The 16,825-nt window shown below is 39.0% G+C and overlaps 1 protein-coding gene and 1 pseudogene across 1 annotated transcript; one reads left to right on the top strand and one right to left on the bottom strand.

Moving 5' to 3' along the window:
- Positions 1-3,977: 3,977 nt before the first annotated feature.
- LOC138361086 (putative nuclease HARBI1) lies at positions 3,978-5,878 on the top strand (annotated as a pseudogene).
- A 3,146-nt stretch (positions 5,879-9,024) lies between these two features.
- LOC138361080 (t-SNARE domain-containing protein 1-like) lies at positions 9,025-12,310 on the bottom strand. Its single transcript, XM_069320551.1, has 5 exons — positions 12,037-12,310; positions 11,588-11,713; positions 10,160-10,231; positions 9,869-9,997; positions 9,025-9,128 (listed from the first exon to the last, which is right to left on the bottom strand). Exons 1-5 carry the CDS (start codon positions 12,308-12,310, stop codon positions 9,025-9,027), a joined length of 705 nt encoding a protein of 234 aa, XP_069176652.1.
- Positions 12,311-16,825: the final 4,515 nt, after the last annotated feature.

Here is a 16,825-nt window from a genome sequence, read left to right on the forward strand (position 1 = left end):
CATGAAGAGGCAAATATAAGCTTTCACTGGTATCTTATCTGGAGTGCCAGTGAGAAGCAAGGCTCCTGTGTAATCGACACCAGTGGTTTCAAAGGGACGAAGATGGACTACTTTCTCCTTAGGGAGTGGTGGAGGTCCTGGGTAAGGACACACTCGACCGTCGTATCTTTTGCAGATTACACAGAACTTAATGAGTGATTTGACAGTTTGACGACCTTGGGGAAGCCAATATTTCTGTCTCAAGTCGGTGAGAGTGTCCAACACTCCACCATGCAAAGTACCGTATTGATGTTGATGTAAAACTAGAAGTTTTGTAATAATGTGGTGACGTGGTAGAAGGATCGGATTCTTTGTATCCAAATCAATTTCTGCATGAAGCAGACGTCCTCCACACCTTAATATATTATGAGTGTTGGTATCATACCAGATACCTAGAGACTTGGTTAATTTATCAGGAAGATTTTCATGTTCACTTCCATACGTCTCTTGTGCACGTTTAATCCAGTAGAGGATAGGATTGGGAAACTTATGCCTGATTCCTATCTTAGCAAGAAAGTCAAACACATGTGCTGTCACTCTTAATAACTTACTCAAGTTGGAATAATTGTGAGGATTAATAGCTGAGATTCGATGAGGTTCTGGGTCTTTCATGGGAGTAGTGATACTGGTCACTATGACTTGTAGTTTCTGTTTGGGCCACTGACCACTAACAAGCCATGAAGGTCCATTAAACCACATCGAAGACTTGATTAGCTGTTTTAATGTTTAACCTCTTGATAGGTAATCTGCAGGATTGTCCTTAGTGGGGACATGTTTGTTACGAACCCGGATCCAGCATCCGAGCACGGAGCAGTGACGACCGTGCCATCGGTGGGTCAGCTCCCGAGACCCCCTCCAAACGGACGACGACACCTGGTGAGGACGACGTGTACTGGCTACGAGGGCCAGTTTCCAGTCCCGTTCAGCGCTCAACACAGCCGCCGCTGACCTCTGGTGAGGTGGTGCTCAGACAACAACGCCATCTATTGAGTGGATATGTTGGGCGTTTGTGTCTGAGCCTGTAAGTGAGGTGTTTTAGTGTCCCTGTTATTGATGACGTGTCTGCTTACAGAGTCGACCTGGGACTGCTGTGATGGAAGTTGAGGCAGTCTACCCAAGGCAGCCGTCTCCATACCTTGTGCTTTGCTGCAGCAGCTGTGAAGTCGTCCCCCGGAAGAACACTGTGGTGTTACCCTGCCAGTGGAGTGGCAGTAGAAGGATTACCCGGGACCGACTGCTGGAGACGATTATCCACTGGGGTATTGAGGACAGGAGAGTGATTTGTGGTATCACACGAGGCTCCGGACTAGGGCGTTACCCTAATATCGCTTGTGGAGTGGCCTTGCCAGCGTTGCTGGTCCGGAACCTGCCAGCAGACCTGCTGGACTTGTGGTTGACGGCCTCCACGGCGGTGCCCCCAGTGGACCTGTGTTTTGGCTGACCTGTGGCCAGGGTAGGCTCAGCTTCTCAAAGGATTCGTTGTGAGGCCACGAAAGCACCGAAGACTTAGCACCGAGAGCTTGGATCCAGAGTCTTCAGGAGAAGACGTTTGTGTACAGTGTTAATACCCCTCCCCCCGTGTAATCTTTTTTTATATTATTTATTGGTGGTGGTCAATATATTATATTAAGTTCTTGACTTTATTTCCCTTCCCCTTTAAGTTACTTGCGTCACGGATCTCATCCCTTGAAAGCCACTACTGGCTTGGGGCCGGATACAACTTCCTCTAACAACATCAGAGTAAGAACCCCGTTGCGTCCCGAGAGGGCCGTAACAATGTTTGAATTTATATCCAGCAGATAATTCATGAATTTCCCTAAGACGATTACTAACGTAGGGAGTTTTATTAATTGTTGTTATTTCTTACCCAATTGTAAGACTGCCTCATTGTCTGACCACACTACGATTTCACCAAAGTGAATATTATTGAGTGTCTTGATCAGACAATGAGCCAATCGTACTCCCACCAGCAATGCAGTTAACTCCATTTGCGGTAAAGATCTCTTCTTGATTGGAGCTACTCTTGCTTTAGATGTGAGTAAAAATGATTGTGCATTATTGACTAAGTAGGCTGCAGCGCCATACGCTTTGCCAGAGGCATAGCAAAAGACGTGCAAATTTGTGGGTAAGTTTTGTCCTGAAACATTACGAGGAAATTTCAAAACACCTAATTGATTGAAATCCGTTGCGAGTATTTGCCATTTATCTTGCAACTCAATTGGCAACGGATCATCCCATCACATATGTTTCTGCCAGCATTCCTGCATGAGGAGTTTGCCCCTTATTAATATAGGACTAAGTAACCCTAAAGGGTCAAATGGTTGACTGACATACGAGAGTAATTTTCTCATGGAAAGGGTTGAATTATTGGTTTGTACTGACTTGACATTCATCTCGTCAGTACCTGTGTTCCATTCCACGCCCAGAACTTTTAAATGATTAGGCACCTGATAACCCAGAAATTCTTTCTCGATTATCTGGTTTAATGATTTATTGTTTGAGGCCCAAGATTGTAGTGGCATATTGGCTCCTAACAACTCACGGTTAGCCTCATGGTAGATTTCTACCAATTTGGATTTGTCATTAGTAGTTCCCAGGAAATTATCGACATACAAGTTGTCACTGATCTCCGTTTTATAAGGGCTATTTGACTTCTTCAAATGTGTATCTAATGTGGCTTGAAGTAGAAACGGTGAAGAAGTCGCACCGAATAGCACAGAGGCAAACCGATAGGTTACGACATCACTGTCAGGATCCAGTGGGTCCTTAATCCAGAGAAATTTGGTGTAATTACGATCCTCCTCTTGTAAGCCTACTCTAAGGAAAGCTTTACTGATATCAGCAGTATAAGCAAAAATACCAGTACGGAATCGTAACAATACGTCATGTAGCCTTTGTGTCAGGCTAGGTCCCGTTTGGAGACATTCATTCAAGGACACGCTGTTTGCCTTCACTTTGGCACTACAGTTGAAGACAATATGTATTGGTGTTGTCAATGAATCTTTCACCACAGCGTGATGGGGTAAATAGTGACCTGGGGCCGGATTCAGGAAGGTACTTACGAAGGTTTTTCCTCTTAGCTAAGAGCGTTTTCCGTCTTAGCGCCTTCGTGGCGGCTACGTCCGTATTCAATTAACTACCCTAAGTGGAAAAATCTTCGTAAGTTCATTTCGGGATTTAAGTGTGGTTTCGACCACTCGTAGCTTTACGTAAACTGGATATGTCATTTTTTCTCTACTACATAACACTGGGATCGATTTGATATTGGAACATGACCAAAATATTATAGCTGGTGAATCTAGTGAAGAGGAATCCTTCGTGTTAGTTATATATGCATTCTCTGCTTGAAACTTGAAGTAAATATGTGTTTGATGATAGTAGAATTAGTTTTATAATAGCAAGATATTATACCAGTAGTTATTAAGTAAATAAACACTGGTGAACATGAAAAATGAGAGAAGGTGATGAGACCTGCCTGATGTGATCATTTACTATCACCAAATGCCCCTGTTCACCTAGTAATCAGTAAGGGTATACCTTAGCTATACATATACAGTTTTAATTTATTTTGTTTGGTTTTATTTTGAAATTAAATGTGGGTGAGACATAAAAGAAAAACATCCTGAACAAATGATGTTAGGTTAGGGTAAAAACTACAAAAACTTTGGTCATTGAATACTTAGGCCTCTAATTATGGCCTGTTAAAAAAAAAGAGGGATGGGGACTGAATAGGGACAAGGGGCTGATGGAAGAAAGGTGGCAGGATAAATAGACAATCATGGGCACCACACTGTACACCCCCAAATATGTATGTACAGTATGTGTGTGTATATATATATTTCATCTTACAGGCTGTATTACAATATGCTTTATTTTTCCTAGGTACCCAATACTGTATAGTGTTCCTGGACACGCATCCAAAAATATACCAATTTTAACAGTTAAAAACATTCGAAATGTTATTGCTTATTGCTTTACGTAATGAGCTAGCTTTAAGGAGAGAAAGAGTCTTTAAAGATCGTCTAAATCCATTAGATGTAAGTGATAAAAAATTGTTAAGGTACTATCGTTTTCCACGTCATATGATCTTAAGACTTTGTGAAGACCTTAAAGATGATATTGAAAGAATAACTAGAAGAGGTCAAGCCATTCCTGCCCATACATCATTGTTAGTAGCTCTGAGATTTTATGCAAGTGGAAGTTTCCAAAGTGTTATTGGAGATTCAACTGGTCTCAGTCAATCGAGTGTATCAAGAATAATAACTGGAGTGACGGAAGCTCTCTACAGAAAAGGACTAGCAGAAATAAAAATGCCAACAGAGATGAATGAAATTATACAAACTAAGTTAAAATTTAATAATATCAGTAGGTTTCCCAATGTAATTGGAGCAATCGATTGTACCCATGTCCCCATTAAAGCTCCAAAAGTTGAAGAAAACATATATGTAAATAGAAAACAATATCACTCTTTGAACATTCAAGTTGTGTCAAATCCTGATAATGTAATCATGGATTTCTGTGCAAGATACCCTGGAAGCACTCATGATGCTTTCATATGGGCTAACAGCAGACTCCATGACAGATTTGAAGCAGGAGAATTTGGCATTTCCTATTTGCTAGGTAAGATATGCATTTTATATATGACCTTCATTTATAGTACAGTAGGTTGCTTATTTGTTATTTATCGAGTCACAACAAATACAGTACACTGTACAGTCTATAAATAAAAGTTGTTTAGTATTGAATGGTAACAGCTTATTGTATTATGAATAGTATAAAGAAATTTATTCATGTTGATTTTATATTAAAGAAATGAAAGTGTGTTTTAGCCCTGATATGGAGAATGAGAGTGATAATTTTGAATGGAAATCATCAGAAATGTGTTTAAACTGGTGTTTATATATATCATGTGTCATGGGTGTACCAGAGATTACAAGTGGATGATTAAGTTAAATATGGAAGGAAGTGGTTTTGGTTGTTTTGACATGTCAGTTATATGCCTCTGAACATTAAATGAGAATGATGTATGTAATGCAAGAGGTATTCATATGACAGAGGAAGGTAACCAACCACTTCAGATGCTAGAATCAAATAGTGTGTGAAAGACAGTGTGGGTTTAGGATTATTGAGTGATTTTTAAAGATGTATGCACATTTTATAAATTAAATATCTATGCAGGTGACAGTGGCTATCCCTTGCAACACAACTTACTTACACCCTTCACAAACCCTGAAAACCCTCCAGAAGAGCTGTATAACAGGAGCCATGCAAGAACAAGAGTGGTAATCGAGAAAACTTTTGGCGTGTTAAAATCTCGGTTTAGGTGTCTCCACAGGTCTGGTGGTAGTCTTCAATATGAACCAGATAAATGTGCAAAGATTTAAGTTGCATGTATGTTGTTGTACAATTATTGCATTGAGCAAAGAATACCTCTTGAAGAGATCATTGATGATGACTTTATAATGAATGAAAATGTTGAAGGTGGAGCACATGAAAATGGGCACACACAAAGAAGGGAAGTAGTAAGGAATTTTTTCTCATAAATTTTTATTTCAAATCATACTTATATAACAAAGTAAAACATGTAATTGAAAACACTACATAATGGAACTTTTGTATAAAAATACAAGTACAGTAACTCAAGAATTTATCAATAACGGAAATCAAAAACATTTATAATTGGATTCATAGATTTATTTGTAAGTTATCCTATCAATTTTTACCTATTAAATTCAATAGCACATACTGTATATGTAAGTGAAACATAAATATACAAACAAACTGTTACAAACATGTACCTGCTGATTTGGAAATATTATTTATGCTGCTATACTTTATATGGAAAGAGATACCTGAGGATGTAATGATCTGGGGCTCAGATCATTGGTTCTCCCTTCTCCCCTCCTTTCCTTCTCCTTCTCCCCTCCTCTCCTTCTCCTTCTCCCCTCCTCTCCTTCTCCTCCCCTCCTTCCTTCTCCCCTCCCCGTGGCCGTCATTCGTCTCCTCCTCTTCCCCCCCCCCCCTGTCGCCCATTTGTCAGGGTCAAGAGGTTGACCTGAGGGTAGGGTGGTCGTGGATACCTTGGCTTCTCCCACTCAATTCCCCACTCAGATGTTCCCCTCTCCATCCCCTCTCATCCCCTCTCTTCCCCTCTCACCGGCCTCTTCCCCATACGAGGCAGAGTCAAATGTCCCTACTCCTATCTTAGAGGAGACAGGCTTGAACATAAATTATCAGTTTTGTAAACATTGCTCGCAGGTGCCTGGGCTCCATAGACGCCCTTGTCCCCATTCTCTTTAGCTGGGGAGAGCTGACTCAATCTTCAGGAATTCATGTAGCTTTCCACGACAGATCAGTGAAGGTGATTGGCCTGAGATAAGGGCCAAGTCCTTATTGGCCCTAGAGAGCCAGACCTCAGGCCTACGTGTTAAATGGTTGGCCAGGGCCAAAATAATGGGTGGAGCCCTGGGGCTGTATTAGATGGTGGGAGGAGCAATCCTTCCCAGCAATAAGTTGGAAAAACTAAATTTCATCAGTGTGTCTTGGGAGTGTATTAGGAACAGGGCCGCAAGCCCGTATCCTCGGGGCTGAGGGCAGCCATCAACATCTTGGCCGTGGTGCGGGTATTTAAGGTATAGTGCACTTGAGTTTTGTGTCCTCGGTAAATATCCATTGTGCCTCTAGGGAAAATAGAATAGGTTATGTGTTCAAATTGTCCTAATTTACATGTTTCATAAAATAAATTGTATAGCTTGTCCAGTGGTATTCACTTAACTCCCCTTTGATATATTTTGCTACTTTGTCATTTTTAGGTGTTGTATTGGAAGCCCCCAGGTTCTCCTACTATTAATAGATACTAAAGTTGCCCTTGGATTCAAATTAGTAACGTAAATTACACAAACTAATTTTCCAAAATTTATTACTGAAATTCATATTACCCGGAGTCCCATGGTTGCTGATTCCTTGCCTTCCTGGGGGATCGGTGATAGACACATTCAGGTATGGTTGGTCAGGAAGGTGGTGGCAGTGCTTTAATGGTTTTTATTTTATAATTAGTAATAAGCGAATAACCCGTGTCCTTGGTGTATCTTCCTCATTTAATATTCCTCTTAGATACGTGGCAGTCCAGTGAGGGGTTCATGCTGGACTGTAACAGTGTTAAGCTGGGGTATTGAGTGAAGAGAGACAGAGAATTACAACAGAGAGCGTATAGTACGATTATGAGAGATCACAAGATAACAGGATTAATACTGGGGAACATTGGGTTATTACTATAGAGGCCGCGGTTATTACCACAGGGCTGCATCCAAGTGGACAGTCAGGATTATAGGGACGGTCTCTGTCCTTATGTTTTATGTATTATTGCTGTTGTGTTGATAGGTATAAATACATGCTGGGGCACACCTTTTGGGTGTGCCGTTATTGTTGTTGGAGTATTGTATGGAATTAGTTAGGATTAGAGAATTTCTTTTGTTTTGAGGCATTGGTTGAAAGTAGTGTGGGTTGAAAATGTTTGTTTTTGGAGTTAATGGTTAGGGTAGGGCAGGATTTCTGGATAAGAAAAGTGTGTGTAACTTGCTTTACACACAAATTTCTTAATTTCCGAGGAGGGGGAGTTGTAATGATCTGGGGCTCAGATCATTGGTTCTCCCTTCTCCCCTCCTTTCCTTCTCCTTCTCCCCTCCTCTCCTTCTCCTTCTCCCCTCCTCTCCTTCTCCTCCCCTCCTTCCTTCTCCCCTCCCCGTGGCCGTCATTCGTCTCCTCCTCTTCCCCCCCCCCCTGTCGCCCATTTGTCAGGGTCAAGAGGTTGACCTGAGGGTAGGGTGGTCGTGGATACCTTGGCTTCTCCCACTCAATTCCCCACTCAGATGTTCCCCTCTCCATCCCCTCTCATCCCCTCTCTTCCCCTCTCACCGGCCTCTTCCCCATACGAGGCAGAGTCAAATGTCCCTACTCCTATCTTAGAGGAGACAGGCTTGAACATAAATTATCAGTTTTGTAAACATTGCTCGCAGGTGCCTGGGCTCCATAGACGCCCTTGTCCCCATTCTCTTTAGCTGGGGAGAGCTGACTCAATCTTCAGGAATTCATGTAGCTTTCCACGACAGATCAGTGAAGGTGATTGGCCTGAGATAAGGGCCAAGTCCTTATTGGCCCTAGAGAGCCAGACCTCAGGCCTACGTGTTAAATGGTTGGCCAGGGCCAAAATAATGGGTGGAGCCCTGGGGCTGTATTAGATGGTGGGAGGAGCAATCCTTCCCAGCAATAAGTTGGAAAAACTAAATTTCATCAGTGTGTCTTGGGAGTGTATTAGGAACAGGGCCGCAAGCCCGTATCCTCGGGGCTGAGGGCAGCCATCAACATCTTGGCCGTGGTGCGGGTATTTAAGGTATAGTGCACTTGAGTTTTGTGTCCTCGGTAAATATCCATTGTGCCTCTAGGGAAAATAGAATAGGTTATGTGTTCAAATTGTCTTAATTTACATGTTTCATAAAATAAATTGTATAGCTTGTCCAGTGGTATTCACTTAACTCCCCTTTGATATATTTTGCTACTTTGTCATTTTTAGGTGTTGTATTGGAAGCCCCCAGGTTCTCCTACTATTAATAGATACTAAAGTTGCCCTTGGATTCAAATTAGTAACGTAAATTACACAAACTAATTTTCCAAAATTTATTACTGAAATTCATATTACCCGGAGTCCCATGGTTGCTGATTCCTTGCCTTCCTGGGGGATCGGTGATAGACACATTCAGGTATGGTTGGTCAGGAAGGTGGTGGCAGTGCTTTAATGGTTTTTATTTTATAATTAGTAATAAGCGAATAACCCGTGTCCTTGGTGTATCTTCCTCATTTAATATTCCTCTTAGATACGTGGCAGTCCAGTGAGGGGTTCATGCTGGACTGTAACAGTGTTAAGCTGGGGTATTGAGTGAAGAGAGACAGAGAATTACAACAGAGAGCGTATAGTACGATTATGAGAGATCACAAGATAACAGGATTAATACTGGGGAACATTGGGTTATTACAATAGAGGCCGCGGTTATTACGGCAGGGTAAGCGGTCGTTACAAGGAGATATATATGCATCTGACAAAAGACCAAAAATTTGTGTGAAAAATATATCAATAAATATTTATTCATAGACACTAAGAAATGTGGTACATAATATGGCTGGGTAAATTTTTGGTTTGTAAAATAACAGTGTTTGTTAGCCAATGCTGTGTATACACAGCATTGGCCTTAAAATTGAATTATTTTAATTATAAAATAAAGTTGCTTTCAATACAGTACAGTGTTTAATATACCTTACATGTAAGGGAAAAATTAAATATAATTTTGTTTAAATGATATACACAAAACAATGATATAGGCCATCAATATGTTGCCCTTAGACCAATTTGAGGTGAAACATATATTAGGGATGTGATAAAATAATTATATCTTTGCCATTAATCTTTTTGCCAATAAAAATGTTTCTTATTCTGGTGTTTTTTTCATATTGTCACTACTTTGAACTCTCAACAATTAAACCTAGCAATTGATAAACATTCTTTAATACAAAAAACATGTAAATATTTACACCAAACATAAGTTGACTATATGAGGTAGATTGGTTATTAAATTACACTATATACTATGCAAGTCATAGCAAAATTAATGATATGAATAATTGTTACATTTTAATGTTTCAATATTGTTCTTATTTACAATTGTTATTACAAAATATTATAATTTCTTATCCTATTTTTAGAGATTATAATTAGAAAGATTTAAATAAATTTCATAGTGCCTGATTATTTTCATACATTCTACCAACTCCCATATACCTTTGGATATATCATTGAGGGATTTGTTTAAGTCCTGTACTTCTTTAACCACCTCCTTTAAGGACTTGTTCCCTTCATGTACTTCTGCAGCCACGTCCTTTAAGGCTGTTGGCACTTTATGTACAACATCTATAAGATTTTCATGCAGCATTAACACTTATTGTGTTGTATTATGTTCTGCAGTCATTTGTTTTTTTCTTGTATGCGTACTAGAAACTGAGGCTTTGGAGTAGTCATGGCCTAAACACGATGGATGAAATTGATCACCAATTGGCGAGGCAGAAGGCTCACCTGATTCCTGTACATTTAGCACTCGAGAATCATCTGTGTCCATGACCACTTCTTCTGTTACACAGTTTGGTTCTGTAAAAAAAAAAAAAATTAATATAAGTGAATTTGTGTGAATACATTCAGTGGATTATGATAAATTTGGCTAATTTGAGGGACTTCAATATAAGCCTAACATGTATGAATACACTCTGACTTCCTGTTCCCAAACACAATGAATTATTATAACTTATTATCTCAAGGTCCATGCTTGAGGATTAATTACTGACCCTGTCCAGGATGCAACCACACCACAAGTTAGTTTAGTTCATTTATTATGCACCCCATACCCATCTTGTGGGCGGTAGTGGAAAGGGTTACAGAGGCACATAATGGGCTCAGGGACTGAACCCCACAATTCATTTAGCTAAGCAAGTTACAATCTTGATGAGCTAGTTACAAAATTCAATATAAGTCATCACATCAACAATGGGTTCGAGATCGACCTCAAGTACAGGTTCTAAATTAAGCAACTGACATATGTGGAGAGCTAGTGTCAAAATTTATATGTTTGTCCTGCACACCGCCCCCCATCCAGTGGGCAGCGGTGGATAGGTTACAATCACTTAGTTACTACCTACAGTTAGCAAACTGGGGATATTTGGCTAAAATTTCTGGTAGCAGATCATTTTGAATGAAATATTGACACATCGCTGGAACATTGGTTATAGAATTGTCTCTAAATTCACGTATCTTTTCGCACTCCATCACATAGTGACGGAGGGTGTGCGAATAATTTTGTTGACACAGTTTACATTTGGTCAGGTCTACATCAGCAGATAATGAGAATTCCCAGAGATACTTGTAACCGAGTCTAAGCCGAAGCTGTCTAACTCTTGAGTAGCTGCATATTGCTAGGTGAACAGGGCCATAAGCTGATTGGAAATGTCATGTCTGGGATTCGAACCCCGAATTATATATTGTAAGTCTACTATGAACCCAACTTTACAATATATAAAAAGAAAGAAATTATACTTTTTATACTTTAATGTGTAGGCCTTCCCCATCTAATTTGTGATGTCCTCTTAACAAATACTAAAGTAATGTTGCTTACTAGGGTTGAAAAGTAGTTTATATAATCAAAATCCTGTTAATAATATTTATATTTTGTAATTACTTTACCTAACGGTTATATATAACTGTTTGCCAAGATAATTTAACTCAAGTTGCATAAGTAGTGAAAAGTATCACTTCTACAAAATGCTTAATTTGTTTAATATACAAATCTTTGATCTATAAATATATATTTTTTGTGATTAATAAACAAATATAAATTTGATTCATAAAATTTTACTTTGTCATTAATTTTTATATACCAATTGAACCTAAACAAATTTCATTTAGTCCTCGACACAAAATCTTTAGACATAAAAAAAGAGTAATACATTGTACCTTCTACGGTATAATCCTGTCCTGCATCACTGATGCCAGCAATACCTTCAACTGATGTGGAACTTAGTAAAGTTGACAAATTTTCTTCATAGTTGGTCAATGGTTGAGTGTCACATTCTCCACCACCTATATAAAGAAAAAGCTACATGGAAAAACAACATAAAGGTACAATTACATTAATATTTCACTTGATATTCTACGATTACATGTAAAATATCAAAATAATTATATATGATGTTGGAAAAGTCGCCGATATCCTAACAATGCTTTCTTATGGATAATGCTGCAGAAAAATAATCTTTGTGCCTTAATTACTACTTAAATAGTCATACAAAATCTAGTAAACTAATAAAAAGTTGTTCAATGTAAAGTGTTCAAAGGTGCCTGACAGCTGAGTGGACCTTCTACCATAAATCTACTTAACCGTACCATAAATCTACTTAACTCACCAGTTTTTCTCATTTCCCGGGCATTTTCTGCCAATTTTTTCTTGACTGAAGATTTAAGATCCTGAAATTTCTTGCGAACATCGGCTTGTTGTCTTGAGCAGAGACCAACACCACTTACAGCAACAGCTACTTGGCTCCAGGCACAGTGTTTATCTTGGGTAGTGACTTGTCTTGATAGCTTCCCAAAAATTATGCGTTCTCTCTTCTTAACCTCATCAACGAGAACTGTCAGCTCCTCTTCACTGAAGTTTGCTTTCCTTTTTATCCCAGACATTTTCTTTGTCTTATTTATTTATGAATACTAAGAGGATGTAGTATGTTTTTTTTTTGGTTAAATAAATAAATATAAATATGTTTATTCAAGTAAGGTATATACATACAAGTGATGTTACATTAATGGATTGATATATAGATAGAGCTAGTACATACAATGCCTAAAGCCACTATTACGCAATGCGTTTCGGGCAAGAAAAACATTAATATCTAGAACTTAATACTAATTGAGCATAAAGAATAAAAAGTGTTGAGAACAAATACAAATAAAGATAAAAAAAAAAGGGGGAACATGACTGAAAAAGCAGCACAAATACAATAGGTTGACAAACAGTGTTGATTAAAAAAAGAAAATAACAGACATGGGTTGACAATAGAGGAGTGAGGTAGGTTACAGGGAATTTATTAGGTAGTGTTTAGTTTTTATCTTAAACTGGTTGAGAGAGGTACAGTCTTTAACATGGTTGGGAAGGTCATTCCACATTCTGGGCCCCTTGATTTGTAGAGCATTTCTAGTTTGATTAAGTCGTACTCTAGGAATATCAAAACTGTATTTATTTCTGGTGTGGTGCTTATGGGTTCTGTTACAACCTTCTATGAAGCTTTTGAGATCAGGATTGGCATTATAGTTTAGCGTTTTATATATGTATAATACACATGAGAGAATGTGCAGTGACTTAATGTCTAACATATTCAGAGATTTGAGTAGGGGTACCGAGTGATGTCTGGGGCCAGAGTTGGATATTGTTCTAATAGCAGCTTTGTGTTGGGTAATTAGAGGACGTAAGTGATTTTGGGTAGTAGAACCCCAAGCACAAATACCATAGTTGAGATATGGATAGATAAGGGAGTAATAGAGAGTCACCAGGGCAGGGCGTGGTACATAATATCTGATCTTAGAAAGAATGCCCACAGTTTTTGAAACTTTTTTTGATATATTTAGAATGTGTCCCTGGAAATTCAGCTTGTGGTCAATGAGAATGCCAAGGAATTTGCCATCTAATTTGTTACAAATTTGGGTATTGTTTATTTTGAGATTTATTTGACTAGAGGATTTATTGCCAAACAGAATATAGAAAGTTTTGTCAATGTTAAGGGTGAGTTTGTTGGCAGTTAGCCAAAGATGGACTTTATTTAGCTCAGTATTTACTGTGGCATTTAGAGCAAGGGGGTCAGGACTGGAGTAAATGAAGGTTGTGTCGTCAGCAAATAGAATTGGTTTGAGGTGTTGGGAGGCATTTGGAAGGTCATTGATGTAGATGAGAAAGAGGAGAGGGCCAAGTATGCTGCCCTGATGAACACCAATGTTGATGGGTAGGGTGGGAGAAATTGTATTATTCACAGAAACATATTGGAGCCTGTCAGTAAGGTAGGATTCGAGGTATTGTAGGGAGTGTCCTCTGACTCCATAATGATGTAATTTAAGAAGAAGGTTTTGGTGGTTGACAGTATCAAAAGCTTTACGCAGGTCCACAAATAACCCAACAGGGAACTCCTTTTTATCAAGAGCTGTATGAATCGAGTTAAGCATACTAATAAGTGCATCGACGTTAGTGCTTTTTTTGGGTCTGAAGCCATATTGGCAAGGGCTAAGTATATTGAGTTTGGCTAGATATGAGTAAAGCTGCTTATAGATTAGTTTTTCAAAAATTTTTGACAAGTTTGGCAGGATTGATATAGGTCTGTAGTTGTTAACATCTGTGGGATCACCACATTTGTGGACAGGCATTACTCTCGCTTTTTTTAGAATATCTGGAAAGGTTTGGAGTTCAAGTGACTTGTTGAAGAGCAAAGCAATAGCAGGGGCTAAAGATCTGGAGGCTTTTTTGTAAATTAAAGTTGGTATCTCCTCAAGGGCACCAGACTTGGTTTTAAGGGAAAGGATTATCTCATTGACGTCAGTGGAGTTAATAGGCTTTAGGTACAGAGACTGTGGATAGTTACCTGTAAGATAGTCCTTAATGTCAGTACTGGAAGATGGAATATCATTTGCAAGGGATGAACCAATGGAAGAGAAGAACCTATTGAACTCAATAGCAGAATCAGAGGCTGAAAGCTGACCATCGTTATTAGACAGGAGAGTCGGTTTGTTATTTAAAGATTTCTTAGATCCCAATATTTGTGAAATTGTGCTCCAAGTTTGTTTAATGTTGCTCTTTATTTGGGTAAATTTATATTCGTAGTATTTAGTTTTGGCTCGTCTAATTATCTTAGATAGCAATAATGAGTAATTCTTTGAGAATTCTTTGGAGACAATTCCTAACCTATACTTCTTCTCAAGGTCGTGTTTTTTGTTAATGGATTTAAGTATTCCCTTTGTAAGCCAAGGATTGTTAAGCCTCTTGCTTGTGACTTGTTTTGTAAGCATAGGACAGTGGGTGTTATAAAGGCTAAGAGTTGTTTGTAGAAAAGATTGCACTGCTAGGTTGATGTCCCCTATGTTACCTAACTCGGACTCCCAGTTGACATTATCAGCAGCAGTTATAAAATTGTTTATAGCAGTTTCATTGTGCAGGCTAAAGCTTAACTCCCTTGTTTCTAGAGGTGGTTTGCTAATGTTAGTTAAGAGAAATGTGGGGTAATGGTCTGTAGTGCTATCGGTGATTATACCTGAAGTAAGCGGAGAGGTTATGTTGGTCCAGATGTGATCTAGAGTCGTGGCAGTGCTATCAGTGATTCTAGTAGGTCTAGTGATTAAGGGTATGAGGAAGCGGGAATTCATAGAGTTGAGGAAGCTAACAGCAGTAGGGTGTTCTGGCTCGCAGAGGTCAATATTAAAGTCCCCTGCGATAATTAGGTGGTTTTTGTTCAGTCTGTTATCAAGTATTAGATTTCTAAGGTTTGAGTTGAATTCAGACACATCAGTGTTAGGAATTCTATAGACTGCACCCACAGACAGGACAGACTCGGCATCCTTGACTCTGAAGCTGGCGAAGATATACTCCCCATAGCAGTCTCTAGTTCTAATTTCTTTTAAGCATGTTAGTTCTTGGTGGTAGTAAAGAGCAGTGCCACCACCTCTCTGAAGTTGACGACAGTTGTGAATTGCTGAGTAGTTAGGCATGTTAAAGAGTTGAGTAGTATCCTCTTTCAACCATGTTTCGGTAAGTATAATAAAAGAGAATTTGTTGCGAATAGTTTCAATCAAAGCACTAACATCATCGAAGTGTTTACCTGGGGATCTAACGTTCAAATTGATTACAGAGATATTGTGATTATGAGTTAATACATTGTTTACATCATGTGCTGCAAAATATCTGCAATTTAGATCATTAAAGTGATTATTGTCATAGATAGTAGATAAGAGGTTAAGTTCTGGGTCTATACTTGTCTGCATAAAAAAAGCTGATTGCAGGAAAAACAAGGAAAGAAAGGCAAATTACAAGGTAGAAATAAGCTATAAAATAGGGAAAAATATATACACAATACTGTACAAAACAAACACAAAAAAAAAAAAAAAAAAGTTAGCTTACAAGGGGCTTAGGGGTACAATGGAGTAAGGGAGTATGGCTAGGCTAGGCAACCTAGGTAATAAAAGAGATTAAAGAAAAAACATATAAACATGGACTATACAAAACACAAGATATAGAAATACAAAACAAAAATATAAGCAAGACTAAGCAATACAAAAAACAAATTGAGCAAAAATGAAAAAAATGAGGTGGATTGCTTACGAGTACTCTCAGGTACACTGTAAGTAACAATTTGCAATTTGAGATGCAGGCAAAGCCAGGGGTACAATGGAGTAAGGGAGCATGGTTGGTTCTTGATAGTAGGTGTAGTTTGCGTGAAGTGTCTATTCTCTCGATGACTGCACGAGTACAAATGTTGGGAGACGCGTTAATGTTGAGAATGACTAGGTTTCAAAAGTGTTTGATGTCTTGTACTGTAGATAAAGTGAATAAACAGAGGCGTGTTAGAGGGAGACGCCGCACTGTAGGACGGGGTGGTTTTGTGCTGGCGTCAGCTAATACTTGGTGCTGCGGCCAGACACTTGTCTTCTGTGTTTGCCTGTTGGTTGCGCCAACTATGAATGTGGCACAGGTCAAATGTGGCCACTTTGTTGGTCACTGGAGATATTTAGCCAGTGCTTTGATTATTGGATAATTTTCATGTAACGAGATGTCACCTAGTAATATACACGATGGTAAAGGTTATTTTAAGTGCGCTATTTTTTTTTTTTTATTTACTCTGGCAATACGATGTCGAAAACAGTGAAGGAGATAGTGTTTGATTGTTTCAGGCACATGACTGGATGCACAGATCATTTCTTCTTCTTGATAGTAGGTAGAGTTTGCAACAGATGATTTTTCTGACAACAATACCACGAGGAACCACAATGTTTACATAACACAGCTGATATTGCATTAGCGTGATTGGTCTGGTTAGAAATGTAACAGTCACTCTGATTGGCCAAACGAAACACAGTAGTGACCTCTGTCGGCACGTAAGTGAACAAGACCCAAAACCCAAATATCTTCCTAAGTGGACCTTATTGAATCGCACCTAAGCATCT

Source organism: Procambarus clarkii, unplaced genomic scaffold (assembly GCF_040958095.1).
Source record: "Procambarus clarkii isolate CNS0578487 unplaced genomic scaffold, FALCON_Pclarkii_2.0 HiC_scaffold_173, whole genome shotgun sequence".
Classification (NCBI taxonomy): domain Eukaryota; kingdom Metazoa; phylum Arthropoda; class Malacostraca; order Decapoda; family Cambaridae; genus Procambarus; species Procambarus clarkii.

Bases quoted from the DNA above. Each gene is read 5' to 3' on its own strand.
- LOC138361080 (XM_069320551.1), bottom strand. From the start codon at position 12,310: ATGTCTGGGATAAAAAGGAAAGCAAACTTCAGTGAAGAGGAGCTGACA. The intron at 11,714-12,036 runs GTGAGTTAAGTA...TTCTTTATATAG, and splicing joins CCGGGAAATGAGAAAAACTG to GTGGTGGAGAATGTGACACT. The intron at 9,129-9,868 runs GTATATGGGAGT...GTCTTTTGTCAG, and splicing joins CCTCAATGATATATCCAAAG to ATGCATATATATCTCCTTGT.